The 26543-nt window shown below is 36.1% G+C and overlaps 1 protein-coding gene across 3 annotated transcripts; it reads left to right on the forward strand.

The window, feature by feature from the left end:
- On the forward strand, positions 1–26543 carry INSIG2 (insulin induced gene 2). Of its 3 annotated transcripts, none has more exons than XM_036744697.1 (6): positions 1–124; positions 6712–7050; positions 17748–17872; positions 21913–22079; positions 22271–22370; positions 23303–26543. In XM_036744697.1, exons 2-6 carry the CDS (start codon positions 6807–6809, stop codon positions 23342–23344), a joined length of 678 nt encoding a protein of 225 aa, XP_036600592.1. In that variant the 5' UTR covers positions 1–124; positions 6712–6806; the 3' UTR covers positions 23345–26543. The 3 variants fall into 3 exon arrangements, with proteins under 3 accessions (XP_036600592.1, XP_036600594.1, XP_036600593.1); XM_036744699.1 differs by having other exon boundaries at positions 74–124; positions 26256–26543; XM_036744698.1 differs by lacking the exon at positions 1–124 and adding an exon at positions 1014–1353.

Consider the following 26543-nt stretch of genomic DNA (forward strand, 5'->3'; position numbering starts at 1 on the left):
GCGGCTGCGCAGGCGTACGAGAGAGAAGCGGGGAGGAGCTCGGGGGAACCCGGCTGGGGGGAGTGGCGGCCGGTGGTGGGGTTGGTGGAGGGGGGCCCGGCCGGGAAAGATGGCGGAAGCTGGGGTGAGTTATTGGGGGCGGGGAGGGGCGGGGGGGGGGTGAGGCTCTGGTGGCTGCACCGGGCGCTGAAGGGACCGGCTGGAGCAGAGAGGCGGCCCTTACCACGGGACCCCCTTGGCGATGCGTCGGCTCGTGGGAGGCCCCGGCGGTTCTGAGGGCTTGGCATTGGCGGGGAGCCCCTCGTCGTGGCAGCCGGGGATGGGGGCCAGCTCGCAGGGGCCTGGAGAGGAGGAGGAGGAGGCGGAGGAGGCGGAGAGGGGAGCTTGGGGTCCAGGAGGGGGCCCTGGGTCTATCAGGAGGCGGGGGTGGGGGGTCGCCGGGATCCGGGAGCCTGCGAGCCCCAGATGTTGACTTAGGTCTGTGTGGGAGCTGAGGCTGCAGGCAGGGAAGGTCAGGCTGCTGAGACGGATGCGCACAGGTAGCCTCTGCCCCGGGATGGGCGCGGGGATACTGCGGGCTCGAGAAGTGGATGGGGAAGTGGGAAGAGCACCTGCATACGAATGCTTGGGACGGGTATGAATAACCCAGTGTGCACAGAGACCCCGGGCAACTCTCGCCTGGGTCCTCTAAGTAGAATGTTGGTAACTGGGGGTGGGGGTGGGGGTGGGGGGTAGGTTGTGAGCCATGGGAATTGACATGCTTTCGTAGATTCTATGTTGATTGCAACTGTCCAGGAAGTGTTGAAACTTAGGACTGGGAAACAGTAGGTTTTCCAAACAAGCTTTAGGAAACCGTAGAACGGTCAAGGTGGTTACTTTTTTTTTTTTAAGAACTGTTTTTGAGGTGTATCTCTTCTACGTTGCTACAAAGGGGAGGGGTGGAGTAAGGATTCCTGTAGATTCCTGAACTACTGAAGTTTGTTTAGAAAAAAAGATGAATTCAAAATTGCAAAGGAAAATTGACCTTTTTTTTGAGAGAAATAGGTCAGTGAGTTAGATTATTATTTCAGTCTTTAAGGTTTGGCTGATAAACCGTTGAGCAAAAAAGAGTGGAGAAGAGAGTAGTAGAAATCAGAGAGGGGAAAAATCAGATATTAACTCATTTCTTCTCCCTTCGTTTTTTCCTCCAATTGTTCTTTTCTTGAACATTTTTTTGGTAGCATTTTCTGTCAAAGTTGTTTATAGAGCACTTCTAGAGTAAAGTGTCTGGATCATGACTCCTGTCTGTTTGGAAAGAGGGAGATTTCCAAAATATGATACCTGTAGCTTTTGTATCTTCATTGAACATAAAGGGTAAAATGTTTTCATTTGAAATGTTTTTATTTGAAAAGAAATACTTAAGTGTTATCTGAAAACAAATTCCAAATGTTGACTGCATTTGGCATTGAAAAACAGTAGTAGAATGGGAAAGTGTTTTAGTTACTGCTTTCTGAGTGTATCCTAGTGTGTACATTTGCATCTGAGAGGCTTTTAGTAGAGTTTGATATGAAGTGAACAACAGTAAGTTTTTTCTCCCGTAGTTTTATGGTGCATATCTTTTTCCTGAGTGTGTTTAGGTTAAAATATTTAACCCTGCTTAGGTACCTTCTGAATTGAATTTGTTTTAATTTAGGAAGAGTTAACCTGCTTGGTTTACCAGACTTGCTGAATTAGTCTAATGATAATGTTACTATTTTAGGAATACAGTCCTATTAAGAAAGTATTGCAGTGATTAACCATATGAAAGAGAAGTGACATAGTAATTTGACTTCATTATTTTTATAGCTTCTCTGTCAGAAGGCCCCCAATACAGGTTATTTTAGGAAACACACATAGTATAGGGTCTTCAGTAATCATTTGAACATGGAGAGTACTATATTTGATTTTTGTGATACGTATTACAGTCATTAAGATACATCTGGTTCTTAAAAAGTTACCTGTTATGTGACTGCAGTACCTGTTTTCATGAAAAGATTTAAGAGCCTTCCTATTCCTATGATGTAGATTACATCATAAATTATAATGGTTGATTACTTTAAGAAGTTCTTAGTAATAATACAAGTGTCCCACACTCTTAGTAGAGTTGTCATTTACTACAAAACAATCATACATTAGCACTGAAAAGAACTTTAGTAATCATCTAGCCCCCTCATTTGTACAACTCAAGAAATTTAGGCCCACAGAGGTTGTGAGTTGACCAAACAAACACATCTCCTGACTTCTACTTCAGTTGTTTTTTTCCCTCCAAGGAGCATGTCATTATCACTGTTTAAGAACAATTACTCTGAAAGGAAAGGTGGTTAAATAACAAAATGTAACCTTGAAGTTACATACAACATTATGAATGAAAATTTCTCTATTGTTTCTATTCTATCCTATATCTATTTCTTTTGTACCCTGAGAAGCCTGTCTCTGTTGTAGTGTAGAAGAGACTTTACTTTTCATCCTGTTTAAGTGACTTGCTAAGGACCCCCAGATGTCAGCATGGTACAGTGGAAAGAACACTGAATCTGGAGTCAGATTTGAAGATCTGGGTTCAAATTCTGTCTGTGATCCTTATGTTTACCTGGGTGGCCTTGGGAATGTAGTTTCATTTCCTTGGTCCTCAGTTTTCTCACTTGTGGAGAGAAAGTTCTAAATGTACAGTCCTGTGGATTCCAAAATTAATTACAGCTTATAGTGGCTGCTTTGGAAGTACAACCCAGATCCTAGGACATGAAGTTACTACCTGTTTGACATTTGCCAGGTGACTTGACCTCCAAACCTTAGTTTCCTCATAAATAAAATCAGGGGGTTAGACTAAATGGTCACTGGAAGCCCTTCAAACTCGATTTCTGTGATTTTATGGGCCACATCTTATTATTCCATAAATATCATATATTTGTATATGAAATCATACTCTTAACCCACAATCAGTAACTAGACATGCACTTTGATTTTTTTTTTTTTGTAAAAATACTGTTGATGGGTCAGCATTGATCCGCCTAAACTCTTTTACCCAGTTCCCTTAGTGACCAACAGAGTTTGTTTTTGAGGCTGCTGGCCAGGCTTGATGGTGCATTCCTTGGCTGTCTAGCAGACTTCTTGTTTTGTTTTATTTTATTTTTACAAAGTTTGGCCTGTGGGCTTTAGGTTGCTTATCTCTGAAATGAGAAGTTTGGGGTTGGGTCCCCAAAGTTTCCCTTACATCTTTAAAATTATTCTGACCTGCTGATTAATTATGAAACCTTTTTTTTTTTTTTGCGCTACTCAGAGAGGTGGTCTCATGTAGTTTTCCTTGACTTTTTTTCAAGCTATTACATAAAACAAATGGATTCTGTCAGTTATAAAGGTTATATTAATGAACTAGAATTATATAAATGCTGCAAGTAAGGCTTACGTAAACAGTAGCGGTAGAGTAGCACTAAGTAAACAATTTTAGGAAGTGGCTAAGAGATTAAAAGGCTATAAAAGAGTTCTTAATATGAGATTCATGAACTTGTGATAACTCTATTTCAATATAATTGACTTTATTTTATGCATTTAAATACATCATTCCAAGAAGGGGTCCAAAAATTTCACCAGTCTGCCAAAGGAGTTCCATGATACAAAAAAGCTTAAGAACACCTAACTGGTGATTGAAGGATCATAGATTAGAGCTGAAGGGGACCTTAGAGATTGTCTAGTCCAACTCTCAGATGAGGAAATTGAGGCAGTTAGGTTAAGTGAGTTGCCCAAGGTCACAGTGCTGAAGCTGGAATTCAGCTCATGCCCTCTGACCAGCATGCTTTCCACAATACTTTGCTGCTGTCAAGCCTGAAATTACCTTAAAAATTTAACATTTATGCTGTTGTTTTCTTAAGAATTTTTTAACATAAAGCATGTTTCCATTTTTAGAGATATGCACACAGAAAATCAGTAAGGTGTTAGATTACTTTGCGTTTCTCAGATATTGTTCTCCTAGAGGGTTAGAGCAGAGGGCAGAAAACTTTATGGTAGCCACTCAAAGCTAGAGGATACTGACAGTAATCCAAATATAAAGTATGTCCTCAACTTTTTTTTAAGCTTTAGAATGTCACTTTACCTTAAAAGATAGGACACACACACACACACACACACACACACACACATACATACATGCCTATCAACTATATTAGTTTGAACATAGGTCCTACTTTCCTTCCTTAAATCTGGAGAAGACAAAGCCTGAATGTAATTTATAATTAGTGTTATTTTTCAGTGTATGTATTTTTTCCTTTTCAAGAGATTTCATTTTAGGAATTTATTCAGTACAGACTGTACTCAAATTAGTATGGTATTTTGGGGTCCATGCTGTGAGAATATATAGCTGAGATTGTTATATTCCAATGCTTTTGGTAACTAACTCATTTGGAGCCACTATAAGATGAAAGTTAAAATAAATTCTGCTCTACAGAGATAATCCCCACCTTAATGAATATTTCACATATCATGAACACATATGTTTTAGCACTTGTTCAGTCACTCCTAGAGTTCCAGCTGTGGAAACCCTCTCTGGATCCTCTTCCAGAGAGTGTCTTGAGCTCCTGCCCCATCTTAGTGCCGAGGCAGCTGAGGATTCATTCATGGCATCCCCAGTTAGAGGGAAGCACAATTCCCCATGAAATCTGTCTTCTAAATGATGATAATAACATTTATATAGTGCTGTAAGATTCACAAAATGCTTTTTATGCCACATCCTCATTTCTCATTTTATGATGAGAAAAATAGGCTCTGAGAAATGAAGTGACTTGCCCTGTTCACCTTGCTTGCTAGTAAGTGTAAGAGTAGGATTGGAATCCAGTTCTCCTGCCTCTAACACCATCATTCTTTACTCTCGAGCAAACTACCTCTCATGATCTAGTTTATATCTAGTTTGAGCTATAGAACAGTACGGATTAACTAGATGGCATTGCCATCACATATATGTATATACATATATAAGTGTGTATATTTTATATATCATATGCATATGATATAATACATAACATTTCTACAGGGAAATGTAATCAGACTTCCAAACTGCTAACTAAAAAATGAATTTTTAGAACAATCCTGTTCATAGGTTGGGACTGGGTATTGTTTTGCATGCATGCCTACACTCTTTGTAAAACTCGAGTACTGTTATTTTTTCCAAAAGCAAGAAAGGCAGTATTATTATAACTTCAAAGTGCTGCATGCAGCTACATTGTTATTGGTCTTTGAAAAGTAATTACGTTGTTCTCTGTAGGACAATGTTATGTGAGTTTTACAGAAGCTTCTCAGACAGCTTTTTGGTTCGTGTTTGAAAGTTAGTCCTTTAAGTAAGTTCCTTCCAGACAACTGGTAAAAAAAACTGAAAAAACAAAAAAAAAACCAACTTGTCACCTGATACTATTGAAAAGGCCTTTAATTATAGTTCAATTTATAATGTGCTGATTTTGTTTCTTCTATAGAGACTACTCTAAAATATGTTGCATACGCTTCATCTGTCCCACAAAATCACCTCTTGTGGTCGATAAACTTGAATGAAAAGAATTAGGGGAAACCCCTTTCATTTGAATTTGTATTTTGTAATAGGAATTGAAATATGGCCAATCTGAGGATTTCTTCAGTTAGGGTCTGGAGGGTAAAATTAAGCAGTATTAGTTTGCCATAACTCCAGATGTCATTTGCTTATGTATCTTAGTTATTCAAACATTGACTCATGCAAGAGAAAATGATTGAATGAAAAGCTTTTATTCTTTTATAAATGGAAAAACTAACACCCTAGGACCTTATTCTAAATACCCTCTTGTCTGTTCTTGGAATCCATGCTGATGAGGTCCTGTATATATGAGTGACTAAGGTCTGCCTGCGCTTTACAGAATTCCTTTGTGTTCTCTAAATCATATTAGCTACTACAGAAAATCAAACAGTGCAATTTGAAGACAGACTTTTTTCCTTTGATAGAAAAAAATATTTTTTTACACCTTAATAGGTTGTGATACTTGAGCAGATCAATTTGTGTTATAAAAAAGGAAATAAATGGCAGTCTCGTTCTTAGAATGTACTAACTTCTCACTACCAGCTATCTATATAACTAAGGGGAAACAAAAGAATTAGAAATGATGGACTCTGGCCCAAAGGAATTTATACTGTAGTAGGAGTTTGACATATTAATTTCTCTCCATTGTTCATTCTAACCCTTTATTAGATTCTCCAGTGTTAACAGTTTTCTCACTTTTTCCCCCAATAAACAAGCTGTAACATTTTTTTTTTAAGTTAAATTTCATTTCAGGCAACAAGGTGGTGCAGTGGATAGAGTGCTGGGCCTGAAGTCAGGAAGACTCATCTTTCTGAGTTCAGATCTTGGCCTTAGACAATTAGCTATGTCACCCTTAACCCTGTTTGTCTCAGTTCCTCATCTATAAAATGAACTGGAGAAGGAAATGGCTAACTACTCTTTGCCAAGGAACCCCAAATGGGGTCATGAAGAGTCGGACACCACTGAAACAACTGAACAATAATTTTTCATTATCATTTACATTGTATCTTTTAAAATTAACTGTCTTCAGTAGATACCTGTACTATTTATGTGAATTTGGATCCAGTTATTTTATAATTTAATCTCTAAAATAAGCCATTTTGAATTCAGCAAAAAAGTTGAACAATTACTCATGCTGATTTTTCACCTTTATCTTTTTTTTTTGGCAGGATTTTTGGTAGATTCTAATTTAGGACAAGATGAAGTCCTGATGAAAAGTCTATTATCTACTGTGATTGTTAGAAGTTATTGAACTTATGAAACTATGGCAGAGAGAGAGACAGCATCATCCGTGCCCCCAAAGTGTGGGCCATACATTTCTTCTGTCACTAGTCGGAGTATGAACTTGATGATACGTGGAGTAGTTCTGTTTTTGATTGGAGTGTTTCTTGCATTAGTATTAAATCTACTTCAGATTCAGAGAAATGTCACACTCTTTCCACCTGATGTGATTGCAAGCATCTTTTCTTCAGCATGGTGGGTACCACCATGCTGTGGCACAGCTTCAGGTAGGTGTAGAAGTTATCTTTAATGCTTAGCATGGAATTAAAATAAATGAGAATGATGTGCTCTGACCAAATAATATTTTCCCTTTGATTCTAGATTTGATGTCAATTCACCTAGTGTCCTAAGTGACTTAAGCTTTCAGTTTCATTTTTTCTTTAAAATGGATATTGTAACATCTAGCTCATGAGCGTTAAGTTTATTTTGAAGATAGGTGTCATTGTTTAAATTCTTAATTGGCTTTTTGCATATGCTAATCTGGTCTTGCTGTTGTTTTTGAAGTAAAGTGAGGTATTGAGATTTTAAAATTAAATTGAAAGGTTTTGTTCACATTTGAAACCTAATTATATTATATTCAAAGTTTGTGCACAACAGTGACATTCTCCACCCCCCTCACCCCCGCCCCAGGCATATTGTTTCTAATACTGTTGGAATTAGTATAGCTGAAAAGTAATAAATACTTGAATAAATAAGGAATGTAGATCCTACCTTTCTTTTTATTAGGTGACTTCCTTTACTAACTGCCTTCTTTAACATCAGCTTATCTAGTGTTGAGTTTATATTAAGAATAGGTTTTGGGCTTTTATTTTGACCTTTTTGAATTTTTGAAGATTCTTACTGAGTCATACTTTCTGTAGATCTAGTAGAAGAGAATTTAGGAGAAAATTGTCAGACTCTTTAAATATGTCTGTTTAAATTCTCCTGGTATATGTAAAATAAACTGAAGCCTTTCAACACATTATGGAGACTCATATTTCATTCAAGGGAACCCAGTTATTAAAAGTGCCAGAAATACTTTATTATAAAATGGGATCAACTGTGTCACAGACTTGTTGCATAGATCCCAGGAACAATGTTCGTTTAAACATATTTGGTTTTCAGCATTGATTTTCACAACAGTTTGAATTACAGGAACAATGTTCTGGCATTATTCTAGTGTATTACAAAATTTACTCGAAAGTGGGAGCTCTCTTGAATGCTATTCCAAAGGATATAGTTGCTGAAGAACCAAGGCAGTGTTAGAGCAAGTTTCTAGTGTATTTATAACCCTGTATTATATCCAAACTGCCTAATATCTTTTTCCCTCCTTCTTTAGGCTCAGTAGATATTAATGCTGTGTTACTATCTGTGTAGTCCCTGCTCATATCTCTATGTGTCTGATTCTTACTTAGATGTTTCTTAAATTTAGAGTACTAAATTTTTGACCCTAATTCACCAAGAGAACAGATTGAATTCCAACCTGGTTTGTTTCTGTTTTCTAGTAGTGACTAGAAAGAACAAGGAATATTGGCTGGGCCCAGAGAAGCATTTGCTGGCAGCCATGATTGCTTTGTTCTTTCCAGGATAAATAAAGGTTTAAATTAAAGGAGTAGCCAGATGCTTGCCTCTGCCTGTGGTTTGGAAGGCGAAGAGTGAATAAGTATTCACTGCTTCTGTCCCACACCGATCTGGGGCCAAGCTTGACCATAGTGGACTGTGGTTAGTTCCTCTACACTAGGTATATGAGCATTTGTGCAGTATAACTTTAAAAAAGAATTATTGATGCTTTTTTTTCTTATTTACATCTGTCATTTCCTAATATCTCTCCCTACCCCCAAATGGAACCTTAACTTCTAAGATAAATAGCCAAGTCAAACAAACTGACTTATCAGCCATGTCTGATAAGGTATGCCACATTCAGTTTCCAATATATTCTATGGAGAAATGTTGGACCAGTGAGCTGAGGTAGCACCAGCTCTCTGGTCCTTTTTCCCTTTATTTTTGTTTTTTTGGAGTGGGGAGGGCAGGGCAGTTGGGGTTAAGTGACTTGCCCACCATCACACAGCTAGTAAGTGTGTCAAGTGGCTGAGGCCAGATTTGAACTCAGGTCCTTCTGGCTCCAGGGCCAGTGCTCTACTCACTGTGCCACTTAACTGCTCCAAGTTCTTTTTCCCTTTAGCTAAGGTACTTAAGTCCTAGACCTGGAAAAAAAAGAAATTTATTTTAAACATTGATCTTTTAAAAATCAACTTTATTTCCAAATCTGTCTCTCTTCCTATATAGGAGAGATATATCTAATTCCTTGTCATAAAGAGCAAGAAAAAAAAAAGAAAAAAATAGTACAGCCAAGTAACTAGCATATCAAATGTCTCACGGTATTCCACACCTTTGCAGAAAAGGGAGGGAGGTTTACTTTTTCATGTCTTCTTTGGGGCTAAGTTTGATCATGTTAATTACACAGCATTCAGCAGTGTTTACAGTAGCTTCAGTTTACATTATTGTTGTCATTGTGTACGTTGTTTTCTTGGTTCTGCTTCGTAGAGGGGTATTGTGGTATAGTGGCAAGAGTGCTGGATTTGGAGTTAGGAAGCGCTGTGTCTGACACAAACCGTGTGAACCTTGGCAGGTTCCGTAATGTTCCTAAGCCTCAGTTTCCCTGTGTATAAAATTAAGACCATGATAGCATCTACATCACAGGGTTGTTATGATAGTCAAATGAGATAATGTATGTAAAGAGCTTTGCAACTTCAAAATGCCATATAAATGTTAGATAGTATTAGTAATAGCTATTACTTCACTTTATATGCATTCACATAAATTCCAAAAATAAAATATTAACTATGAACATTGCCTTTCATTCGTTTTGCAGTTTTTCCCACTTTCTTTTGTCTACCCTTTTGCAAACCAGTTGATACACATAGCCTGTGACAGCTTCACACTGAGGAAGTTATTAAAGTTCCAGGAAGTGTCTGGGACAAAGAGGGGGAGTAGAGTTAGGAAGTCTAGATTCAAGTTAACTTTTTTCTTAAAAAAAAAAAAATATATATATATATATATATATAAATATTTATATATACAATATATTAATATATATGACATGTATGTGTGTGTATATATGTATATATGTACATATATTTCTCTCTCTGATCAGTAAAAGTTTTCCTTCTCTCCTACCTGCTTCATCCTTCCCCACCCCGTGGAGAACAAAAGAAAAACAACCTCTGTTACAAACAAGTATAGTCCAGCAAAACAAATTTCTACATTGGCAGTGTGCAAAAAAAAAAAATATGTCTCATTCTGCATTCTGAGTCCTTCACCACTTTCTGAGGAGGTGAATAACTGTTTCATCTTTAGTCCTCTGGAATCATGGTTCATCATAACACTTATTAGAATCCCTAAAGTCTTTCAGAATTGATGGTCTTTACCATGGTGTTGTCATTATTCTAGTTCTTTTGATTCTGTTCACTCTGCATCAGTTCATACAAGTCTTTCTAAGTTTCTCTGAAACTATCCTCTTCATTATTTCTAACAATGCACTACTATTCCAATAATTTGTATATCGTAACTTGTTCATCCATTGTCCAATGTATGGGTACTTCCTTACATTCTCCTTTGTGACATCAGAAAAGAGCCATAAATATTTTTGTATGCCCTTAGAGTTTTATTTTGCTTATGATTAATCTCTTCTTAACCTACCTTCCCTTTATTTCTCCTCCTCCTTCCATTTCTCTCCTGTTTCCCTTTTGAGTGAAATGTATTTCTGTTTCCAGGCTATGTGTGTGAATATATTCTTCCCTCCTTTGACTAGTTCAGATAAGAGTCAGGTTGAAGTGTCACTTCCCCCTCTACCCCCTTGCCTGTATATCTGCATACTCTAATTATGTAAGGTGATTTTCTCTAACCTTCCCTTCCCATCTTGGTCTATTCCTTTCCCCCTCTCTTTCTTTTCTCTTAAGATATAGCAGAATTATTCTCAGGCCTTATTATAATTTGACTTCCTCTGTGATTCCTGATGATGATGGGGTTCAGAGGAACATAACTTCCCATATATGGATATAATCAGTTTATTCATGTTTAGTCTCTTAAAGTTATTCTTTTATATTTACCTATTATGATTCCCTAAACTTCTTTTCTTGAATTTCAGTTTCTTTATGGCTCTTTCTTTACAGTCTTTGAATCAGGAATGCTTGGAAGTCTTCTATTTCACTAAAGATCCATTTTTTCCCCCGTAGGATTATACTCAATTTAGCTGGGTAAATTATTCTTGGCTGAAAGCTGGTATCCTTTGCCTTCTGGAATATCATTTTCTAAGCTCTTTGCTCCTTGATAGTGAAAGTTGTTTAATTGTGTGTGATCCTGTGTGTCTCTTCAGTACATGAATTCTTACTTTCTGGCTGCTTGCAGTATTTTTTCTTTGACCTGAAGCACTGAATTTGGGCTATATAAAGTTACTGGGAGTTTTTAATTTTGGGTTTCTTTCAGGAGGTAACTGGTGGATCTAAGAGATCTGGGTATTTTCTTTTAAGATTTCTTTAAATATGATGTCTAGGCACTCTCTCTTTTTTAATCATGGAATTCAGTTAGTCCAATGAGTTAAATTTCTTTCCTTAATCTGTCATCCAGGTCAGTTCTTTTTGCTTATGAGATGCCTTAGATTTTCTTCTATTTTTTTTCCAGTCTTTTGAATTTGTTTTAATATTTTTTGTTGTTTCCTGGAGTCATTGATTTTGGTATGGTCTATTCTAATTTTCAGGGAGCATCCTATTTGGCCAAGATTTAGTATCTCTTATGCTAAGCTTTTTACTTCCCTTTCTGATTTTTTCTTCCGTAGCTCTCATCTCTCTTCCAGTTTTTTCCTTTAGCAATCTCATTTCACGGATTAATATATTTTTTAACTCTTGCTTCATTTTCTTCCAGGAATTCTAGTTGATTTTTTGTACAAGATGTGTTTTTCCTGCTGCTTTGCTTATAGATGTTTTAGAGTTATTCTTTTTGTCTAGGTTTGTGTTTTAAGCATCCCTGTAACCATAATAGTTTTTATGGTGCAGTTCTTTTTTTGTTTGTTTGTTTGTTTATTCTTTCAGCCTACTTCCTGATTTCAGACTTGATATTAAGGCCAGGCTCTGTATATTTCTGGAGGGAAGTTCTGGGCTGGTCTTGCTGCTGCTTTCTTGGGATATTAAGTGTTGTGTTATTTCAGGCACTTAGGAACAAGTCAGGCTGGAAAACCTGCAAGCTTTCAGTACTCCCCTAGTGGTCTGATTTAGGGCAAAGTCTTTTTGCTGACCCTGTGGTATGAACTCTGCATATTTCTGACCTGGGTTTGGATCTGAGCAACAGTGGACTGCTGCTAGGCTCAGGTCTTCTTATTAGCCACATGTTGAGCTTTGCTGGTTCAGTGATAAAACTGCAGGGTTTGATCTGAGATCCCTGCCTTAGCTATTTCTTCAGGCTTCCGACTGGGTTAGAAGCTGGAATTGAGATACCACTCTGTTCCTGGGGTCTGAGCTACCACTGCTGCTTGCCTTTGAACTTGTTTCTTTTCAGGATACTGCCCTGTACCTTGTCCTGCTCTCTTCCCTGGAATACCACCCGTGGACCCCAATCCCTTCCTCATTCTGCCCCAGGTGTGTGATTTGAAACTGAGTAGTAAGCAACAAAATTGCCAGATGGCACCTGTTTCTGTCATGGTACCTAAGTTTGGGTGTGAGACTGCCTCTTGCCCTGGTGCCTGTACCTGGGTACTACTGTGGTCCAGTACTCCTGCCTGAACCCTGTCCCAGTGTCTCCAGATTTCTGTTTGTCTCCCTGTGAAAATGGCCCACTGTGGCTTTTTAAAAAAATTTCCCCATCAGGATTATACCAGTGTTTTTTCTAGGGTGTTTTGGCGGAGTTTAGGTGGGGAAAACTTGGCTGTACTGTTTCCCACTACTCTGCCATCTTGTCTCCACCTCCTCTAGTTAATTATTGCACATTACTTTGGGTTAGTCCTTCCTCAAGAAATAAAGGTGACAATTTCAGAGATGAAAAATAGAAGTCAATTATAGTATGAGACTGTTTTGGCTTTTCCCTTCTCCCTGTTTTCTGCTTTTTAATGTCAATCATTCCAAATTTGTCAATTTGAATATAATGGCATAAGCTTTCAGGAAGAAAGTCCTGGAGGGGTGGTGGGGAGGTGTCTTTATTTTTTACACTGATCCGACCATGTCCTCTGTTTAAAAATCTCATTGGCTCCCCACTGTCCTAAACAGGGGTTTCTAAATATCTTTGATTATACACTCCTATCAGCAAAACAATTGAGCACACCTTACCCCCATGTAAATCTGTTTTTATTTGTAAGTTATGTGAATGTACTACTGTACTTATTACACAAAACTAGAAATTAAAGAAGAATGAGAAATAAAGATGAAATAATATTTATACCTAGAGTTGTCAATGGGGAGCCAGTGGGGGTTATTGAGTAGGAGAGGGACATAGCTGGATTGGTATTTCTTTACTGACAGTACGTTCTAGCCAGACTGGCTATAAGTAGTTTCCTAAACTTGACATGATGTCACCTACATTTACAAAAGCTGTCCTGCATACCTGGAATTAATTCCTTCCTTCCTTATTTTTGTCTCATAAAAACCTTGTCTTCATTCAAGACTTAATTTGGTGCCATGTTCTCCGTAACACCTGCCCTTTCCCCAAGTTCTTGACATTTTCTTCCTCTTTGATTTTACTCATCTGTGTATATGATATCTTTCAGTAGAACATAAACTACTTGAGACTACAGACTATTTCCTTTGTGTCTTTGCAAGCCTGGGTTCTAGTACAGTATGCACGTAGCAGGTGTTTAATAAAGTTTTGCTGGATTAAATTGACTGTCATTTGCTGAATGTCATTGCTGAAGGTAGTCAGTGGTGTAAGGAAAGATAAGCAAAACAAGATCATGAGGAAAATCTTTTTTAAAATAAATTCTTATTGATCTCTTTGGTTTTTAAAGGAAAAAAAAAGAAAAAGAAAAAAAATCACAATGGATCAACACATTCAAAAAGTCTGAAAATATTTGCAGTGCTCCATACCCATGGGACTTCCCCCTCTTCAGAAGAATGGGGTGAAGTGTCTTCTCATATCTCTTCTTTACGATCATATTTATTTTCTATAATTTTGTAGTATTCATTGGATTATTTTAATTCAGTTGAGTATTTGGTGATGGTTCTTTTCATTAACATTGTCGTAGTCATGCTGTATATTATTTTCTTGGCTCTGCTTACTTCATTTTGTCTCTTCAAGCCATTTTCCTTGCTTTTCTGTATTTATCATATTCAACATTTCTTACAGCACAGTAATAACGTATTATATTCACATATCATAATTTGCTTGGCCATTCCTTAATCAGTGAACTCTACTCTGTTTACAATTCTTTGCTTTTATGGAAGGGAGGAAGAAGAAAAATGAAGGAAGAATGAAAGGGAAAAGAAGGAAGAAAATGAACATTTATTAAGTATCTGGTGTGTACTAGGCACCGTGCTTAGAATTTGCAGATATTATCTCATTTAATCCTCCCAACAACCCTGAGAGGTAGGTTCTATTAGGAAACTCAGGCTGGCAGAGGTTATGTTTTGCCCAAGGCAACCCAGCTAGGAGATGTCTGAGGCTGGCTTTGAATTCAAATCTTCCTCATTCTAGGCCCAGTGTTCTATTCACTATGCCACCTATCTGCTTCTAAAGTGCTGCTATAAATACTTTGGTTTACATGTGGGCTTTCTTCTTATCAATGAAAGACCGCCTTGGGGATATATGCCTAGTAGTGGAATCTCTGAGTCAAAGGGTATGAATTAATCATTTAATTTGCATAATTTCAAATTGCCCTCCAAAATGATTGTACTGATTCTCAGCTCTACCAACAGTGCACTAGTGTGCCTTTTTCACAGCCCTTTCAACAATCACTATTCCCATCTTTTGTCATTTTTGCCAGTCTGCTGGGTTTGTGGTGAAGCCTTAGACTTAGTTTGATTTGCATTTCTTATTTTTAGTGATTCAGAGCGTTCTTATGGTTGTTGTGCTATGGTTATCTTCTTATTTTGAGAACTGTTTGTTCATATACTTTGACCTCTTACCTGTTATGCAGTGGTGAGGAAAATCTTCAGGGGGTGGTAGAGCTCTAAGAAAAATAGCCACAGGTTCTACATTTTGCAAGTTTCCCACCCCACTGAGAGGGAAATCACTCTCAGTTGGCTTTTCTGTGCCTAAGTTGAATTTCTTGGGCCAGTGTCTTTTTTTCCCCAAGGACAACTTACATTTAAATATCACTTTAAAGTTTACTAAGTTCTTTCTTAAGAGAACCTTGAGAGGTAGATAGTAGAAGGACTGTCCCCATTCTACAGTTGAGAAAACTGAGGCTTAAATGGACTAAATGATTTGCCCTTGATCACATAGTCATAATTTGAAGCCAGGTTTCCCAACATTTTAATCCTGAGCTTTTTCTGCAGGACCCTGTTTTGTATTTGAATTGGCTTTTTTCTTTCATTAAAGAACTGTAGACTCCCATGGTTCAGGTGTGTGGTTTTGGAGAAACAAAGGCTTAATAATGTTGTAAACTTCTTCTGTTTTAATAAATTGGAAGAATATGAATGAAATACTAGTGAATCTCATACAGATGGAGTGAGAATTTTTTTCCAGATAGGAGAAATATCTGCTGCAGCAACAGCTAGCCTGACTTTAATTATATGGTGATGAACAAAACATACTTCTCATTAAGATATGAATTAAAGTGGCATGAGAGCAAGGGAAGCATAGACACTCCCACTGAGTTCTCAAACAGTTTAATAGTGGCAGCTCACAGTTTTGTAAATATCTGCTATCCAACTCTGCCATACCTTTATTTAAAAGAAAGAAGACATGTAATGAGAAGTGACAAGTTTCCTAGAATTCTACTTCTCTCAGTGAACAACTGAGAGCCTTGCATACTCAATGGATTTGATTTTTATTGGCAAATCCCAAGGTTGGCAGAATGGCACTCTAAATTCCTTTTTGTGTTTTTCCTCTCTTTTAGTTGTCTCTCGCTTGGGAGTCTTGTACCACGTGCATAAAAATATAGTCATTTTTACTTATTTGTACCTTTGCACAGACATGTCAGGACTTTCCATGCAATAATGCTTTACCTATGGCTTCAGCTGCTGAGGAAAATTGACTTGGAATGCCTGATCTTAGTCAATTTCACTCAGGAACAAGAAGAAACCAAAAAGAAGACAGGCAAAATAGTTTATTTCATAAATTCCTGGGAAAAGAAGAATCAGTGTCCTATCAGTTGCAGTTGAATTACTGGGTAGGATGGATCAATCCATGCTTTGTTGTCAAATTTATTGTATAGGACTTCTGAAATACTCAGTCTCTAAGGATTTTTAATTTACTTTCAGTAACATAAGCTTTAACTTTAACATTTACTATCAGATGTTGAAATTCCCCTGCTGTTGAAGCCTAGGTGTGAAGCTCTGTATATCATCTATGTACTCAGTAGACACCCAGCTCAAGTTTGAGCTCTCAGAGCTCTGTGTTTAAAAACAAACAAAAAACCTCACATTATTGCAGCCTCTTATCTCCAGATGGGAGAATGACCATACCATCTTGTTTCTAATGGTGCTTCACTAGTCATCTAGCAGGTGATTTTGGTTATTAATGGATCCTTTTTTTTTCCCTTTAAGATTAGATGCATTACTTGTGAAACCAGGCAAGGGAGGAGCTTCTGAACCTCTGACTTTTAGACTTTGGTGCAGTGTTTTAATTTGTATTGAAATTGTAACCATGTTTCTCCACTGATAATTGTGTCTTTATTACTAGAAAGGAAGTATAATGACCCTTTTTAGGAAGATCAGTAAAATGTTTATCTATGTCCAGTTGAATTTGGCACCTGGAAATATATTTGCTTCTTAAAACTTGGCTGAAAAAATTTTAGTTCATTAGAGTTTTTCCAGAAATGTGATGAACTCTCTACCATTTGATAAATACTGTTGGTGTTTGATAAGTTTTTGTATTGAAATTAGGGCAAGTAAATTCCAAGTCTCAAGCAATATTTTCCATTTTTAAGTGCAAGTGGCATTTTAAAGCTTACAAAGGCTTTCTTTACAATGACCCTGTGAGGAAGGGAATTGTAAATATTATCTATTCCCACTTTGTAGCCAAGGAAGCTGGGGCACAGAGAGGCTAAGGGACTTGCCTAAAAGTTCACAGGGCTAGTTAGCAGCACAGCCAGGTTTCCCATTCCAGATTTAGTGGTCTTTCTGCTATATCAAATTGCCTTATGGTTGGTTTGCTGCTTAATATTGCAGGTTGTCTTTTCTAGACTAAGAAATGTTAATCAGTAAATATTAATTATCTACTAGATAAAAAAGTGCTTTAAAATTTGAGCCATACATTCAATTCTTAAGTCATAGTTTGTTTTTAATCTTTGTGTGTAATGAATTTTATATGCATATTTTTGAAACCTTATTGATGAAATGGAGCAAGTACTGTCAGACCAGGTTGGGTGGGATGGTGCCTAAAGAGCTAGACTATACATAGTCCTCAGAAACAGGAAATAGGTCATCAGTACATCATGTAAATATAATGTGTATCATCCCTCTTTGGCTCAGATATGTAGTATTTGCTGCTACAGGGACCATTGTAGAGGAAACTCCAATGAGTCTAGTCCAATTTGCTAAACTGTGAATTACAGCTTGAAAAATTACTGTTTTGCCATTTATAACTTAATATTCTACAGTAGTTAATAATCCCTTCAGTAACATTGTCCTCATTTTTATTTTAGTCTTATAAGTTTAAAATTCTAGTGTTGTTAATTTGATGAAAAGCTTTTGAAAAGGAGCTTTTAAATGCTTGTGTTGGTTATGGTAACTCTTTTAGCTTAGGTATTTCCCAGTGCTACATTGAAGATGGCTTAATTTTCTCTCTCCTTTTTCCACAGCTGTGATTGGGTTATTATACCCCTGCATTGACAGGCATCTGGGAGAGCCACATAAATTTAAAAGAGAGTGGTCCAGTGTAATGCGATGTGTAGCAGTCTTTGTTGGTATAAATCATGCCAGTGCTGTATCCTTTTCACTGTAATGAAATGCATAATAACAAAGCAGCTTCCTATGAACCAAAGGTTAAACAGTCCCTTTCAGTGTAACTGTTGTCAAAATTTGATATTCCCACTTATTCATAAAGAGAATTTGAAATGTATTGTTAAAACATCACAGGAGCAGTTATGTAGGTAAAGTGTTACTTTAAAATGTTATTTTCAGATGCATCTTTTAAAATTGTTCATGGTTTTAGTATTTAGTTCTTTAGATTAAGTTTCTTGCAGTTTGTTAACTTCAGAAGTGAAACCATGTCCTTAAGAATTTCTTTTCTTTTTAAAATAATGATGTTACTTTTATGTTTTATCCTTAAGAAATACATAGAATTTGGGTACTTATCCTTGAAATTCTGTCGTTTTCTGCCCTGTTAAAATTTTAAGAAGCCATAAAGTATTTAGAAGGTAGACTGTTATTTGTTTGTCTTAGTAAATGACAACAAAGCACCAAAAGAATAATACCCGTCCAAACAAGAATAAGTGGAAACAGTAAACCTAGGAATTGACAGGTAAAATCCTTAAATATACACATAATCTTAGCTCTTTGGGAGCAGTAGTCTAGTCATTTTCATTGATTTTAGGTATCATCTCAATACAAAGTCACTAATATAAATAGAAGTTCAGGGTTTGAAAATAATTTGTTTTTAGTCACAATTTTTGTTCTTGGCCTTTGTGTACCCTTTTTTCTGAGGAGTGAAAAATGAAGAGGGATGTGGAGGCATAATGAGCAAAGGCTACTATACTCTTAAATGCCTCTTTCCTTTTCATATTAACTTCTAATAGGTTATGTCAGGCCTGTCACCCATGCTTTGAGCTACTAGTTGACTTCCATCCCAGAACTGGAGGCAGTATATTTTCATTAATTATTGTAATTTAAAGGAATGTTGGGGTAATTTTGTCCCACGTACTCCCTCTCCCTTCCTATGCTTTTATCATGGGCCATTTTTCAGTTTCTTTGTTTTTATTATTCAGATCTTGCCTTTTTTTATATATCTCTTCTCCCCATTCCTCCCCTCCTCCCCTGATTCATCTTGTGACTCATCCTTCCCCTTATCTAAACCGTTGTTGGCCCCATGGGAACTACTTGGAGGAGTTCAGGAGCTATAGGAATCATTTTGTCCTTGGCAAGGACTCAGAGGACCTGAGTTCAGATACTTCCTCTCTCACTTAATAATCTGGGTGACCCTTGTGCAAGTCACAGCTTCTTTAGCCCTATTTTCCTCATCGTTTAAATGAGGGGTTGGACAGGATAACCTCTGAGGTCCCTTCCAGCTGTACTTTTGTGAGCCTGTGTTTTCCTGGCTGTCTGTTTTCTACCCCAGAGACAAACAAACTAAACAACCTCATAAAAACTCTCCCTCATAGGATTCAACCTAGTTGTGTTGTTCTTGATTCTACTCTAGTAGAGGTATTAAGAGATGCCCTTTAACTTTTTCTGTTTCAAATATTGTAAGCTGTAGTACTTGGGAGTAGCAATCACAAGAACCTTGGAGTGGGAACACTTGAGAAAATAGTCTGTGTTGTGATTTACAGTTTTAACAAGAGGTCAGCTGTGAAAGAATACCTAGAGGGAAGATAGGAAATAGTCTTTTCTGTTCCTTCCAAATATAAAGTAATTAGGGTGTTTATGTTAGGGCGAAATGTTACTTTTTGGGTCTAATAAATGTCTAGGCTATGCAAATATATCCTTGTACATAGAAGCATATGAATGAATGAAAATCTTTGAGACAACATTGTGGGCCATTATTATCCTGATTTCACATTGATAATTTATTCTTTCTGTTTTGAACAGCCTCACAATATTAATTTTATTCAATCCTTTGAATTTTGTGGTCATATAGAAAATATCATATAGGCTTAAGAGGGACTTAGAAAGTAGAATTTTAGAGATCTAAGATCTTTGTTGTTAAGTCATTTCAGTTCTGTCCAACTTTTTGTGACCCCATGTGGGATTTCTTAGCAAAGATACTAGAATGATTTGGCATTTCCTTCTCCAACTCATTTTACAGATGAGGAAACTGAGGCAAACAGGGTCAAGTGACTTGCCCAGGGTCACACAGCTAGTAAGTGTTTGAGATCCTATTTGAACTCCGGTCTTCCTGATTCTAGGCCTGGCATTCTATCTACTGCATCTTCTAGCTGTCCTGCAGAGACCTTAGAGTTAGCATTTTAATAAGTAGCTACTGTGTACAAAGCACTGTGCTAATGATATAAACACAAATAAAGGAAATAATCTCTGCCTTAAAGGAGCTTATATTATACTGATGTCATTTAGGTTCAATTTCCTCATTTTCACTGATGAAAAAGGGTCTGTTTCAAATCTGAATGATCCTGCTTTATTTTAAACTAATTCTTCACTTTTTTAGTGGGAAAATTACCAAAGGCTCCCTCCTTTCTAATCATTTTCCTGTTATTTTTAAGTTTCTTTCCTTTTTTCCTTATTGCCTTTATCCTAAAGTCTGTAGCCATTGTTTATGATTTGGGAATGTGGTATTTAATCCCTTGGACTTTGTAAAGGCACATTGCATTTCGAGACATGCTGGGACATATTGTTCTTTTTCACGTCTGTTGTGATACTAACCTATAATGATATTCCAATCAAACTCCTTGAATGAGATCTTAAATGGATCCATCCAGTGCCAGATTTCATACTTCAGCAGTATGTTTACTGCTTACTAGAAATCAGAGTACACTACGAGCTTTATTTTGGACTGTTAAGTTTATTGCCAGCTGAAGGATAAGAAAACCTTTTCCAACAAGTACAGCTATAAACCAGGTTATAGTACAATCTAAACCTAGACAATGAATGACAACACTTAGTAACCTTGGACAATTGCACCTGACTAATCCTTTGTTACTGAACTCTTCAGGCTAAGTGAGGTAGAAAAGTGCAGGTTGCTGGGAGGAGAAGAGAAGCAATAGGATACATCGAAAGGAAAAAGAGAGCTCCTTGTGGGATATTTTTAATACTGTCAACTGTGCTTGTCTTTCTGTGCAGTGAAGGCAGAACTAGATGGTCTCAAGAGAAACACTGGACATCCCCCCACCCCCCAATCCCAGAGAGCTTCATATGTCTGAAGAGCCATAGTGTGGTCTTGTGGGACATAGATAATGCCCTTTTAATGACATCTGAAATTAATACCTTTAGTATAATCCTTTAGCAAAGAAATGAGAAAATTGAATTTGCAAAGCTCTATTTTGTAAAAAGAGATTTGGGGAAGAAAAGAGCCACACATTTGTGAATAGATGCTTAAGTAGGTGCTTGAAATAAAATATCACTTGAGCAAACTGTCCTATACCAAAAAGTCTCAGACACCAAAATAACGTGACAGGTTGCAAGATAATGCCCATTTCAAGGCTTTATCCACAACAAATTAAAACTAGAACAGTTGACATAATAGAAAGGCACACTGTGTCCTTGGTACTCTTGTTTCTGAACTGCATTATTATAAAATGTGTCTGTCAGTAAATCACATAGAAAATGTGGTACCCTGTTAAATAGCTGTCAACTCTTCTGTTTTCAAATTCCCATATGATTCTCAAGTAATTCTAAACCAGTTTCAGAAATAATCTCATGAGGACTTTTTTTAAGCCAAAAAAAGAAAACCCCAACCCTAAAGCCGTATATTAATTTTTAGACCTGTGTTGAGAAGCTTTCAGATACATTTTTAGTAGAGGAAATCATATATTGTAGAATTAGACCTGATCTTGTAATTGAAGAAAGGATACACTATTTATTTTAAAGATACCATGTTAAAGATACCATATTCTGTTTATTAAATTGTCCATGTCCTCTGTTTCCTTAGTAAATATTAGTAATGGTAATGTTACTAACTGTTCTCATGTACTAAAGTGCTCTCTGTTGAATTGAAAAGCACTTATGTTTGAAAGTGAAGAGTTAATATTCCTTTCTCACCAGTAGCATCCAGTCCAATGTTTCTGTTGATTTAGAAAAATGCCGTTGTTTTGTTTGGTTGGAAATTTTAAAATGAATCCTTAACAGTTATCCCAGAAAGTAGATTTTGACAACAATATACAGTTGTCTCTCACACTAGCTGCACTATCCATTGGTCTGTGGTGGACTTTTGATAGATCACGAAGTGGTTTTGGCCTTGGAGTAGGAATTGCTTTCTTGGCAACCTTAGTCACTCAACTACTAGTCTATAATGGGGTTTATCAGTAAGTATTTGTCTTTTTGGTGGAGGTTTATGATGAATAGAAAGAAAAATAGATTTTAAATTTAAACATATTTAGAAATTGAGTACATCCAATTTATTATTTTCATGATAGTTTTCTTGCTAAGTCAGATTTGTTCTGGTTGTAGTTTTTGTTTTTCTATGTGCCACTAAAAATCATTTCCCTCATTCTAGATATACATCTCCAGATTTTCTTTATGTTCGTTCTTGGTTACCGTGTATATTTTTTGCTGGTGGCATCACAATGGGAAACATTGGTCGACAACTGGCTATGGTAAGTTGAAGCTTATTTGTATAGTATTTTTATTAGTGGCATGTTTTATTTCATGGGCATGTATTACTTTAAAGAAATCTGGTTTGTGAAGACAAAATTCTTAAAGATCTATTTTGGGAATACATTAAAATGAACAGTTTGGTGCAGCTGTTAGGTTGAAATGATATAAAAAAGACAAATGTCATTGAATGAGAAACTGAAAAGGCTTTATGTGACCAACACATTACTTTCAGTTTGAGTTTGAAGTGTACCATCTTCCAGGTAGTGGCACACTCAGAATGTTAATGTATTAAAAACTTATTGGTAAATTTTGCCACATTTTTCTGCCATTTTCTTGAATTTAGGATATTAGTAATTTTTACAAAGCTACTCCATTGAGACTATCTTCATTTGCTTTTGAGCAAGTTAGATTAATTCACTGACTTTAGTAATCATGACATTTTGTTGTTATATCTAGTACTTTCTCTTATTGTCAACCAGTTGTGCAGAACCTGTGCTTAAATTTTTAAGGGTATTTTCTCTACATAATAGTGTTCAATTTACAGAATAATTCCAAATGTGCTAGTACCTAGTGATATTATTTTCTTCAAACTACAAAATGTCTGTGTACTCAAGATAAGTAAGCACGCTAGTTCTTAAATTCATTTGCTCTTATTTAACATTCTTTGTGATCATACAGAAAGATCAAAAAACTCTTTTTGTTGCATACTAACAATTCTGATCTTAAATCATACGTATTTATGCAAACAGGTTGTACTTTCTTCCTGCCTTTTAAGCCTTTAACTAAGCTAGCTCCTTAATTATCTGTAGATGTTTCTCCATATTCTTTTGCCATTTTCTAATAATTCTGCAAAGCATTTTAGCTTTATAGTTATTTGGAAGAGCCACTTATAAAAGAAAGCTTCATTTGTTAACTTTTTAATTTTTTGCAGTATGAATGTAAAGTCACTGCAGAAAAATCTCATCAAGAATGAAGAAAGCAAAATATGTTTTTGTACAGAAAAAACCCCCAAGATTTAAAGAAGCCTGTAAATGATAGAGATACCAAGAAAACATTGGACTGTAAAATTGCTAAGATGCAGTTTTTCCCTTCAGTGGTATATATTTCTGCAATCTGTGATTGCTACTTCTGTAAATCAGTTACAAACCTTTGTGTATTTGATTTAAGTAACTGTAAAAAATGACGATGCACCACAAACAAGAATATTGGTTAATAGATGGGTTTAAAATTTTTTTTTAACATTTATTGTATCACAATGTTAATGTGCCAAAGCATTCTGTTATTGTCATACAGAAGATGAGTACATTATGAACATTTTAAAAAAGTTATTGAAATGGCGTACTATAAAGAGGAAAGCCAAGAATTCAATTGAACAGCTGATATTTTCTCTTTTTTTAAAAATTTTCTTGCCTTTTATTTTTCTACGAACACCAGTGTGAGTTATGGGTACCCTACTTTGTGGTTGGGATTCTGTCTTAATGTGTAAACAAACAGAAGCCTAGAGTATTTGAATTTTTTGTCTTTTGTGGAAAAAGTGAACTTTACGTGAAATGTTTTTAAATACATATCTACCTGCAATGCTGGAGAGGATCCAAAGAATAAACACCTATGTAGACAAATATTACTAGTATTGTATGTGAAGCCCGTGAGAGATTGTCAGCATTACTATTTTTCAGTCAGAGTTTAGGAGAGGATGGAGTAGGTAAAAGTAAGGGTCATGAAAGAGCAAAACTAGAATGAATGTGAATTTTGAAAAAAAAATGGCTTTCTGCAACTACGCAATGTTTAAAGTGGCTTTTTAATAGTCACAAGGAATTTAGCACCTCTTAATTCTTTGCACATATAACAACCCCCAGATCTGTAGAAATGAAGGTTCTAATGCTAATTTGGGGGTTCTGGTAATGTTAACAAACCGCTTTGGCTTGGTTGACTTTTCATCAGAACCCTTGGATTTACAGCCTCATTATATGCAATTGGGGGCATGTAATTTTTTTATGTATTAACATACCCAATAGTGAAGAGTTCCAGTCTATTGGTTAAATATGTATTAAGAGTTTTATGCATATTAAAGGTCTTGTTTAAAAGTTCTGTGTATTTTTATCTGCTTTTTAAGATTATAATCACTTAAGAATAGTTTGAAGCATATTATTAATTTATTTGCAAATATCATATTCGAAATTGATAATTTTTTGCTACATGGGGGAAATTATTTCAAAATAGTGTATGTATGTACGTGTATATATATGTATGTATGTGTGTATACGTATACATATGGTACACATATGCCCACATTCTCCTATGATACTAAGTAGATTTTTAAAAATAAAGTTTAGTTTAAAGAACTTGTTACCAGACTAAGACCTTTTATGCCAGATTTTAATCTGCTTTCACATTTTAAGGCTGGTAATTATGAAATCCTAAAAATAGAATGCATACTGAACATGTGGACCCAGCCTTTGCTACAGTAGCATGTGTAGGCTACTATAAATTATTATCCTATCTTCAAGAAGCTGTTCTTAATTTAGAATAAATAAATATATATTTTAGATACAATTTTGTAAGCACTATAAAATCTTTACTAATCAGTTATAAGATCTCTGATGTACTTTAAAAATTGCTTTTAAAAGCAAAAGACATATTAAAAATATAATTATTATTTTTGTCTTTTTTTGTCATAGTAAATAGTAAATGATCATACTGTGAATTAGCCTGATGGGCCAAATTACCTATACAGTTTTAACTTGTAAAAAGAAATAATGAAGGAGAACTAAGCCTATTAATAGAAAGAGATTATTAGGATATGCGTAGACATCAGGCTTTTAAAAATGTTTTGCAGATTATCTGAAAAACTAAAGTGTTATGAAAATTTGGCATTAAGATCTTGTATAGGCATAGTTAATTATATATTAGTCCTGGAAGATTATGTTATGTATTTATTAAGTACCTTCCATATACAGTATATAGCCTGGTTTTTGGAAAAATAAGCCTATAGGCCCAGTTGAGAAATTGGCATCAAAAATTAAATCTCATACACACTTTCTTCATCAGAGGGGTGGCTTGACTTTTAGGTTGGGTAATTTTCAGAACCATTATTTCAAGTTGGCAAAGATTCCCAACAACCTTTAAGTATTTCATAGTACTTCAGTGATATATTTTATCATATTTCTAATTCCAGAGCCTTTTGCATTTTTATAATCTTCAACTCCTTGAAGATGATTACTTTGTCAGTGTCAGTTCTCTCAGCTAAATGCCAACATTAGTTCCTTCTCATTTCTCATAAATTAGTCTCTTGAGCTTTTTATAATCGTTTCCCTGTAGTTTTCCTATGGATTTTATTTTTTTTTTTACTCAGAATGTGTATGATACCTTCTTGTCAAGAAAGCCAACAGGAAGGGAGGGTGGTTGCTACAATATTGAAAAGAAGACAGTAAACATGGAAATAGAAAACAACACAGATAATTTCATGATGCAGTAAAATCTCATGACGATGTACATTTAAAGATTGTATTTTGAAATTTTTTATGTTGAACTAACAGGAAAAACTCATAAAATGTTAATTATGTCTAAGAAATAATTGGTTTCAATTATATACATATCTTATTCTTGTTATCTTTTAGATTTATTTTAGTATCCTTAATTTTTAAGGAGATATAAATTAAGTTACAAGAAATGTTTTTTCATGTTTTATTGTATTAGAATAAAGGGACAGGAACTGTTTTTCTTCGTCTTGCATCTACCCTAATACCTTGTCAGGTATCTTGAGTGGAGTAGACATTTAGGTGGTGTATAAATGAATGAATGGATTTTACTGTCATTTGGTTCTCTTCTTTATCTACTTTGTTATTCCTAAGTGAAAAAATGATTTCTGTGTTTTTGCCTTATAGCACTTGCATATCTTCGGTCCCAGCAAGCAATACTAGATAAAACTCACAGAGTTGGGAAGTGGTAACGTTGAGGAGAGGGAAAGAAAAGAAGTGGGGAAGAGCTCACATCCTCTTGACTCCCAGCAGACTGTGGTGGAGGAGAATGCACCCATCCTGAGAGACCTCTGCCGATGAGTTTATTTACTGTACCTTAATAAGGAGAACATAAATGGTCTTTTCTTCCTCTCTCCTACCCCACCTCAACCCCAAGATTGTTTTACTCTAATAAATTCTACAGTTTTCCTCTAA

Source organism: Trichosurus vulpecula, chromosome 2 (assembly GCF_011100635.1).
Source record: "Trichosurus vulpecula isolate mTriVul1 chromosome 2, mTriVul1.pri, whole genome shotgun sequence".
Classification (NCBI taxonomy): Eukaryota; Metazoa; Chordata; class Mammalia; order Diprotodontia; family Phalangeridae; genus Trichosurus; species Trichosurus vulpecula.